A 9,886-nucleotide genomic window follows, 5' to 3' on the forward strand; every position below is an offset into this window, starting at 1 on the left:
GCAGCACATGTACCAGGGTGATGCTTGGTTCTTTCTCTCTCCTCCTATGTTTCTCATTAATAAATAAATAAAATCTTTAAAAAAAAAAAAACTGAGTGGCCATTTGACCATAGAAAATCCAAATGAGCAGTGAAATCCTGAGGAGATTCTTAACCCAAAAAATTAATTAAATAGATATATTTTTTAATTATCTTTATTTGTTTATTGGATAGAGAAAGCCAGAAATTGAGAGGGAAGGGGTAGGTAGAGGGAGAGAGGGAGAGAGACACCTATAGCCCTGCTTTACCACTCATGAAGCATTCCCCCGTAGGTGGGGACGGGGTGGGGGGGAGGGTTTGAACCCAGTCTTTGTGCATTGTAACGTGCATTCAACCAGGTGCACCACCACCCAGCCCCAAGTAATAAATTCTTAACCACTCTACTAATTAAGGAAGTGCACACTGGCAAAAGTGAGGGGGCTGGAGGAGGATAGAGCAAACGCAAGCACAGCCACTCACACTTGCCTTGTGGGAGTGTTCCCTAGTCAGACTGTTAGGGAGGATGACTTGACAGATCATATTAAAACTTCCTGCACAGGGGGTCAGGCGGTAGTGCATCTGGTTAAGGGTACATGGTGCGAAGCGCAAAGATAGGCGTAGGGATCCTGGTTCAAGCCCCCGGGTCCTTACCTGCAGGGGGGTCGATTCACAAGTAGTGAAGCAGTTCTGCAGGTGTCTCTCTTTCTCTCCCCCTCTTGTCTTCCATCCTCTCTCTGTTTCTCTCTGTCCTATCCAACAACAATGACATCAATAACAACAAAAATAATAACCACAACAATGATAAAACAACAAGGGCAACAAAAGGGGGGAAAGTAGCCTCCAGGAGTAGTGGATTCGTAGTACAGGCACCAGCCCCAGCAATAACCCTGGAGGTAAAAAAGAAGAAAAAATCTTCCGGGGGTCGGGCAGTAGAGCAGCGGGTTAAGTGCATGTGGCGCAAAGCGCAAGGACCAGTGTAAGGATCCCAGTTTGAGCCTCTGGCTCCCCACCTGCAAGGGAGTCGCTTCAAGGCGGTGAAGCAAGTCTGCAGGTGTCTATCTTTCTCTCCCCCTCTCTTCTTCCCCTCCTCTCTCCATTTCTCTCTGTCCTATCCAACAATGAACAACATCAACAACAATAATAACCACAATAAGGCTACAACAAGGGCAACAAAAGGGGGGGAAGGCCTCCAGGAGCAGTGGATTCACGGTGCAGGCACTGAACCCCAGCAATAACCCTGGAGGCAAACAAACAAACAAAAAACTTCCTGTACACAAATCCCATCATCTAAAACGTGAAAATGTGAAAATGTTAGCTTTCTTTTTTTTTTTAATTTTTCATTTATAAAAAGGAAACATTGACTAAACCATAGGATAAGAGGGGTACAACTCCACACAATTCCCACCACCAGAACTCTGTATCCCATCCCCTCCCCTGAGAGCTTTCCTATTCTTTAACCCACTGGGAGTATGGACCCAAGGTCATTATGGGATGCAGAAGGTGGAAGGTCTGGCTTCTGTAATTGAACATTACAGAACATGGGCTTCCCCGCTGAACATGGGCATTGGCAGGTCGATCCATACTCCCAGCCTGTCTCTCTCTTTCTCTAGTGTGGAAGGGCTCTGGGGAAGCGGAGCTCCAGGACACATTGGTGGGGTTGTCTGTCCAGGGAAGTCTGGTTGGCATCATGCTAGCATCTGGTATCTGGTGGTTGAGAAGAGAGTTAACATGCAAAGCCAAACAAATTGTTGACCAGTCATGAACCTAAAGGCTGGAATAGTGCAGATGAAGAGTTGGGGGTGTCCTCCATTTTGTAGATAGCTAGTAGGCCTATTTTAGTTATATTACAAAGGGCCTGTGGCTATACTAGTTTTTTTTTCTCTCTCTTTTTTTGCCTTTCAAGGAGGATGTTCTTCTGTTTGAATGTTAACTCATTTGAATTTGAATTGTGACTGTTAGAAACAGGCATTCTCTGTTTACAAACACTTGCATATAAGGCGGCTGTTGCTGACACTATATAGAGATTGGGGGAAGGTGCATTCAGTAGCGAATCAATGGGGTTCACTTAGCTGAATGGAGGTCTGGAAGCATGTGGGGTAAAGTGCAATGCAAGTGAATATGCCTAAGAGTCTAGTCTTGACATGAAGCAGCGTGGCTGTGACCTGGGGAAAGAGAGGTTTATAAAAATATTGAGTTTGGGGAGTTAGGTGGTAGTGCAGCAGGTTAAGCACAGCTGGCGCAAAGCACAAGGGACCAGCATAAGGATCCTGGTTTATGCCCCCGGCCCTCCACCTGCAGGGGAGTCGCTTCACAGGTGGTGAAGCAGGTCTGCAGGTGTCTATCTTTCTCTCTCCCTCTCTGTCTTCCCCTCCTCTCTCCATTTCTCTCTGTCCTTTCCAACAACAACAACAACAATAATAACTACAACAATAAAACAAGGGCAACAAAAGGGAATAAATAAATTTTTTTTTTTTAATTTTCAAATACTGAGTTTGGGTGCATGGAGTTGTAGAGATGGTCTTCTGCCACTTCCACATTCTTGGCAGTACTAGCCAGTATATTCTAGAGGCCTGCTGTCTTCTACTGGAGTCTAAGCACCTCAAGGTCTTTTTATTTTTGTGGAGTCTGACTCTCAGATCGAGAGGTGAAGGGAGAGACACCACAGGATCGGAGCTTTCCCAGTGGATAGCACCTCCCACCAGTGCCAGGGCTCAAACCTCGGCCACTCGTATGACTCAATCCATATTCACCTGGTGAGCTGTCTCTTGAGCCCAGTGGTCTTGCTCTGTTTGGCTTCCCCTGTATCATAGCGGGGGGCCTTTGACAGCCAAGATGCTGCATATGTTTGTGACCAGGGTGCAAGAGATCCTCGAGGCTTGTTCATAAACCATCTCTAAACTCTTTGGATTCCAAATCACTTCCAAGCCAAGGTTCAGCTTTCACTAACCCGCCTTCTCTCCCCTCCATAGATGGCGATGCTGCTGAAACTTCAAGAAGCTGCCAATTACATCGAGTCTCCAGATCGAGAAACTATCCTGGACCCCAACCTCCAGGCCACGCTCTGAGGGTTGTGGCATCACCATCACCCCAGACAGCAGGACACTGGCATCCACCGTGTTTGCTCCTCCCCTCCCCTCTCTTGGCACCCCAGCCTAAGGGGACACCAGGAGGGTGGAGGAAGGGGGCCAGGTGGGGGCCAGGTCTTGGTGCTGCACATTTGAGAACTTCTGAGTAAGGATTGGTGGGGTGGAGTTTGGGGACACACATCCCTTGGATTCATTTACCGGCCTCCTCTCACGACTTTGGGGGAAAAGGTGAATCCGGATCTTTTCCCTTGATTTCTTGTCTCAATTATAGACTCCTGGGGTTTCTGGGGAGGGGTTCAGGAGAGCCCGTCCAAAGCTGCAGCAGTTCCTGATTCTCTCCAACAACTCTGAGAGACAATCCTGGTGACTGGGGGGCTTGGGGGAGGTCTCTGAGAGCAGAACCTCCCCAGATTTTCGCCACCCCTTCTTCCCCACTCCAACACCACTGCCAACAACTCTTCCCCAAGAGATCTGGCTGGAGACCTGCAAGAGAAGCATGTGGTTTAAAAAAAAAAAAAAAAAGTCTAAATCTCTAAAGGATTAAAAAAAAAGAATGAAAAAAAAATGAAGCTGGAGAGAGGGGTGCCTCCCACAAACTCTAGATGACACAGGGACCACGACAAGCTGGCTGCCAGCCTGACGCGTTGCCAGGCCACAGGCGTTGCCTTCCAGCCCTCAGAGGAAGATTGCTCGCTCTGTCTTCCTCCTCATTCAACATGCACGAGAGTCAACCAGTCCTACCTTTCAATTTTTTTTTCTCCTCTTTGCCTATTTATTTTCCTTTTCTTTATTCTGCCCACCTTCCTTTTTTTTTTTTTTTTTTATCATGTGTCCAAGAGATGCTTAGGTTGGTTTTCCCAAGTTGGGCTAATGTTGCATTTTCCAAGTGGGTTTTCATTAGAGAATCTGATGTCTTCTGATTGGCATGGGCTGGACACCTGCTGTAGCACTGTCCTCAACATCTTTGGAGCCCACTGAGATAGGGAGCATTGGCTCAGGGAAGTGGGAGAAGAGGAACCTTGGTTTCCCTTCTGAGAAAACACATGTTCTATCTAAGGCCTTAATGGCTTCTATGTGGCAAACGCTAGAAGAAGAAGAATGGCTTCTATAAGGCACAAGAACTTACCACACCGTCTTACTAGAAGATTGACTCAGAGCTTGACCATGGCCTGGAGGAAAACCAGAAAACTCAAAATAGTCTTCAATCTTATGACCAGTGTGGCCCCCCTCATTATCTGCTTTGATGGTGGCCACCTGCCTACCTGCATTCCCTAGCTGGTGTTTGCAATTTTTCAGCAAGTGAATATTCACTTGCAGGAGATTGGTTGACCTTATGAAATATTCCCAATCAGAAACTAAGACTCAAGGCTCAGGGAGCTTGATTCTTCCAAAAGGATCTTATTTTTGCAGAAGTTGCCCTGGTCTGGCAGTCTGTATTCCTTGATTAAGCAAGCACTTATTGAGTACTTACACGTTACCAATCATTATGTTGAAAAGGAAAAACAAAAACAAACAAAAACATAACACTTGGGCCCTACAATTCCATTCAATTCAATAGGTTACATTAGTTTCTGTTAAATTTATGTTCCCGGGTTTTCTAGACCTTCAGGATCATCTAAAAAGTTAGCCCAAACCCAAGGAACTAACCAGAAAAAGTCTTTGCTTAGATATCCTGTAATGGGAGAAAATCTGAGGTCAGTTAAAATAGAACCCAGAGGATGGTGTAATCTTGTTTGTCTCAAGTGGATAGGACAGCTTCCTACTACTTCTGACAGCCTCTTCAGACCAGATTCAGATTGAGCTGCCTGGTGAGGCCAGAGCCCCAGGACTCTGCAGATCAGGGCTATGTGATAAGTCTGGGCCCAGGCATCTGCTCTTTGATTCCTCCATAATACAAGACCTTATCAGAATAGAGAGGCGCACTAACCTGGGTCAGTCTGCCTCACCCCAACCAATGAACCAGTTCATCTGCATCATTCTGTCAGAACGTTTTCACTTAGATCCCAAGGATGGTCCAGATTGCACGCTGAGAAAGCTTCTGCATTCACCTAGGAGCCCCAGGGATAAAAAGAGGATCCTCCCTCTGTGCTGGAGACTAGTCTTGTTGCTACACTCCCCTGCTCTGAAGATGCCCCAGCCTACTCAGCTGTCCAATCTGCAATCTGTAGTGGGAAGAGGCTGGCCCAGGATGGTGCTGAAACACTGCCTTAAGGTGTCTGCTGTGCAGAAGGAGGGGCCCCCAGTGCTGGGGGTGCTAACTTGGAAGGACAGGAAGACCTGACAGGCCTTCTTTGGACTGAGGCCTCTTCTGAACCCCATCCTTAGCTGGTTCCATGATGAGGCTCAGACAAAAGCCCTTAACTATCTTTATTTTCTGGTGCTGCCCAGCCAGTGCCTTGGGTTATGGATGTTACTGGCTACTTGAGAACAAGGGAAGGAGGTAACCCCTTCCTCCATCCCAACTGCCTCAGACCCCTCCCCCAAGGGGATTCTTGTCTCTGGTAATCATGGACACCACCAGGAATTTGACCTGGATCCTGGCAGGTTGATGCTTGGGGCCTCTGGTGGCGTGACTCTTCAGCTCTTGACCTGGGATCCACCCTTTTGTCTCTCATGTGACTGCTGCATTCAGCCCAGGTCTCCAGTGGCTTCCCTCCCTGAAGTAGGTTTCCATCTAAGCAGTTAAGACTGCACCCTCAGATCTCCCTTGGAAACCTGGGACCCTGTTTACAGTTGCTCACTGGGCCCCTATAATCACCACTGGAATCGATCAGCTTACCAAGTAGTCCTGGTGATGTGGCATCTGTAGAAGGTTGAGCCCCCTCCTGGTGCTATAACCCCTTGGGATGCTCATCCAGACTTCTCAGAAACAAACTCGGAAGCAGAAACCCTGAGCCCCTCACACTGCCCCAGAATCCACGGTGAGAGCAGATCCAAAACCTCCTGTCTAACCTGTGCACCTGCTTCTTGGTGGAGACCAACAGGAGCTCTTAGAAAGAACAGCGGAGTCCTGCGGCTACGTCCTCCATCCCCAGACGCCTTCAGAAGACTCCAGCTTACCTAAGACTGGAACTTGTGCTGTCCCCCTCCTCTCTAGCTTCCCCTACCAACTACCCATCAGCAACGTTGGCTTGCAGATGCCAGGGTTGGATACCCAACATCCACCTGTAGGGAGCTCCAGCTCGAGGTGGGATTCCTTGTCTGGATGAAGACCACAACATCTTGTCCAGTGTATTTGTCTCTCAGTCCTTGCCTACGTACTAACAATAAAATACTAGGTCACTGGAGGCTACCATGCGACCTGCTGTGTGTGTGTGTGTGTGTGTGTGTGTGTGTGTGTCACACAAGGGCAGTTTGCTGCTGCTGTTTCCTATCTTGTGAGGCTTTGTGGAGTGATTTTTTTCCAAGTCTTCTCTTTGTAACAGCTCTCTGGTGCTTACCTCTGTCTCTGTGTAAATCCCTGTACTGGTGTCTTCTTTGTGTAGCCTAATCTTTGGGGGAACTAGAGGCTGGCAGGGAATAGGAATTGGATGAAAGTCCCTAGAGACACCCCAAATATTCAAGTCTTTGGTGGCTGGTATGTTAACTTTTGAGATTGCCAGCCTTGTAGCTAATCTACCCATATCCCTTAAGAATGGAAGCCATGGGTTTTCTTTTTCTAAGGGAGGTTTTCCTGGTTTGTAGGATTCCACCCAAGTGGGCCAAATCTTACTGGCTCTTTGCTCTAGCTCCTTGAGGGAGGGGTCACTCTATAGTGACTGCAGAGGAAACTGTCCAAAGGGGTGGGGGTGGGGGGCGGCAGTGGTAGATGCAGGGTTTCTCAGCAGAAGACCTGTGACAGCAGCTACATAAGGAGACCCTGTAGAGAGGTGTGACTGAGGGAGACCTTGCCCCACAAAGCAAGGTCAAGGAAAGATGGCCCTGAGATTTTTAGGGTTCTCTTTTGCAAAGTGTCTGGAAGAAGTTGCTCTTATCCTCTTCACATGTTTAACAGGAGGCTTGCGTGCTCAAGTAATCAGCATCACCAAAGAGAGTTCGCCTCATACTTTCTTCTTCTCTTCCTCTTGGGTTAAGCTAACTCTAAAATGTCAACTTTAGAAGCCAAGCCCAGCAATGGAGTGGAGTTTGCTTTTGCAGAGGATGTTCCAACAGAAATGGTTCATTTTGAGGAAAACTAATAACTGCTAGTGAATTCTGGCTCATGACCCCACTAGTGAGGCTGTAAGTAATAAAATTCTATTAGAGACACAATGTCCCCAAAAGATCAATGCCTAGCGCTACTGCCCTAATAACTAAATTGGCTGTATATCCACACACGTCCTAAATAAACCTTAGAAAGGATATATAGACCCGCCAGCTTGATGCTCCCCATTACCAAGGGGCCAAGTGTTTTAACTGCTCAGTCTAGCCCTGGAAGCAAACACTGGAGGCCACAGACCTGTGGAAGATGGCAAAGTCCCAAAGGGAGAACTCTGCCAGAGATTTAGAAGCTGCAGGGAGACCAATACCATTGAGAGCTAACCCTAGGCTTGCTGGATCCTTCCATGTTGATGTTTTGACCGTTTCTCTGAATGATGGTGACATAGAGGATATCCTATGGCAGTGGTCATAGTAAATAACCCACCTCCAGGTATCATGATTCTTTCCAAATGAGTGATTCTCAGTATAGGATCCCAGGCCAGACGCACAGATGGCCTCTGGGAACTTGAGAAAAATGCAGTTCTCAGGCCTCATCCCAGGCCTCCCAAATCAGAAGCTATGTGGAGGGTCCCTGTAACTTGTGTTTTTAAATAAACCCTCTTGGCAGCTGTGATGCACACTGCTTGAGAGTCACTGTTTTTAAAAGGAAAATGAAATTTCAGAGGACCAAAAATAAGATATGCCCTAGGTGGTAATTCAGATTTTTGACTTTTAACACAGAAAAGGTGTGAATGCCTTTGGGTGGCAGTCAGCAGAGTAAGACTCTGCTGATTAAAATGTGCAGCTTCAGAGAAAAATCTAAAGACAGATTCCTGGGGGGGGGGGAGCTCTAACCAATCGCTCTTCTGCTATTTGATTTGCATCTGCTCAGAGCTTTTTTCTACTTATGTAATTGGATGGGTAAAGTCTTTTTTTTTTGTAATCTAATTTGTGTTTCCATGACAACTTGTTCTCCCAGCAACATCCTTCTCTTTCCATTTTCCCTGTGGGGTGTGAGAACCTGACCAGCACCTCTTCCCAAGGTAGCTAACAGCTCTAGCTAGGGCTCCAACATCTTCTCCAGCCTCTGCTGGCCTCACAGGAGGGAATTCAACAGAGTGAAGATACTGAGCTGGGTCACTAAGTCTTTGGGCTCATCCCTTCCCCACATCAAGACCCAGGTGCAGAGTTAGATAACCATGGTGATAAAGTGAAATCATTTTTAAAAAAATCTGAAAGGAGTTTCCTATCTCTTCAGATTCACAGTCTTATAGCTGATGGAGCCCCAGGGATGGTGGTTAGACTATTTACAACTGGGTTTGTTTCCAGTTGCTCAGTTTTCCCTGCCAGGGAACTTGTGGGCAGAGAACAAAGCAGCACACCAGGCCCAGGCCCTGAGACCCAGAACTAAGATCTGGAGAAAGGCAAATGGAAACCAATTCCACTAGTCACTTCCCCAGTCCTAAGGAGGCTAGTGACTTGTCCTTTGCTCATTTCCTGTGGGCTCTTCTTGCTTTCCTGCTAAGAGACCACAGATACACGTTAATAAGACAAGCTTTTTCCCCCCAAGCTTTTTCCCCCCACCCTAATACCTAGCCAGTCTTGAAGCTACTGCTATGCAGTAACCTCCCACTTCCTAACTTTCTGTTTGTTTGAATAGAACAATCTTTTGAGCAAACGGATTCCTTTCTGTCCCCCACCTCATCCTGTTTCTGTGACGAGTCTTGTGTGTTTCTCAGATTTGTAGTGAGCCTCAGGTGGGAAGCCAGCAGTAGTTCTTGCAAAACTTGCTAATTTTAATTTATTGGGTGCAAGACCCCAAGCCCCACATACATGTGTGTCTGTGTGTTTATGCTTTTTTAAAATTTTAATTTGACTCTCGTTTCTTTTAAATCAACCCCCTTTTGGAGCTAATGTCAAGAAAACAGAACTAAGTCTGGAAGGCCAAGTGCTATATCTAACTGCGGTAACAATCACCAAGCGAGCTGGGTTATCCCCTTTTAACATTGGTTGACAATTACATTTACGCCAGGGCCTGCTAAAGAGGCCTTTCTTTTATCAACACCAAAGGCCCCCCCCTCATCTGGACCCTCTGTCCTTCTGGCATGTGTCCTCCCAGCAAGTATCACCTGTTCAATGCCATTTGCGTTTCAATAAAGTTATTTCCTGTATTGTCCACTGCTTCTCCATAGCTCCCTCTGTCTGATTGCTGCCTCTGGTTACCTTGTGGCCCACTCCTGGGCCATGGTCCTTGTGGACCATGAGATTGCTTGTAGTTATTTGACTTACCCAGTGGTAAAAGCCCATCTGCCTGGAAATGTCTGATCCTCAAATCCTAAACAGGCCCCCCCCCCCCACCAGAGCACTGCTTGGTGCTGGCTTGTGGTAGTAGGGGTTGAACCTGGTATATTTGGTGCCTCAAGCATGAAAAACAATTTACATAACCATTATGCTGTCTTCTCCAGTACCTGAGCAGAGTCTCTTCCTGACTCCTTTGGTTAGAGATAAGAAATCTGTTTGCATACTATGGATACAGAATCCTATGTGAGAACTCAAAGTGTCCGGCCCAGAAAGTATGGTTCTTGGGTCCTCTACCACACTGCC

General features: G+C 47.0%; 1 protein-coding gene across 5 annotated transcripts in view; it reads left to right on the top strand.

Annotated features, from left to right (window-relative positions):
• Window positions 1–9,463, top strand: part of NAV1 (neuron navigator 1) — a 282,750-nt gene extending 273,287 nt beyond the window's left edge. For all 5 annotated transcript variants that reach the window (XM_060178529.1, XM_060178531.1, XM_060178530.1 and 2 more), the window contains one exon: window positions 2,987–9,463. In XM_060178529.1, coding sequence (XP_060034512.1) covers window positions 2,987–3,082 — 96 coding nt within the window. In that variant the 3' untranslated portion in view covers window positions 3,083–9,463. The remainder of the gene's footprint in view (window positions 1–2,986) is intronic.
• Window positions 9,464–9,886: the final 423 nt, after the last annotated feature.

This window comes from Erinaceus europaeus, chromosome 19 (assembly GCF_950295315.1).
Source record: "Erinaceus europaeus chromosome 19, mEriEur2.1, whole genome shotgun sequence".
Classification (NCBI taxonomy): domain Eukaryota; kingdom Metazoa; phylum Chordata; class Mammalia; order Eulipotyphla; family Erinaceidae; genus Erinaceus; species Erinaceus europaeus.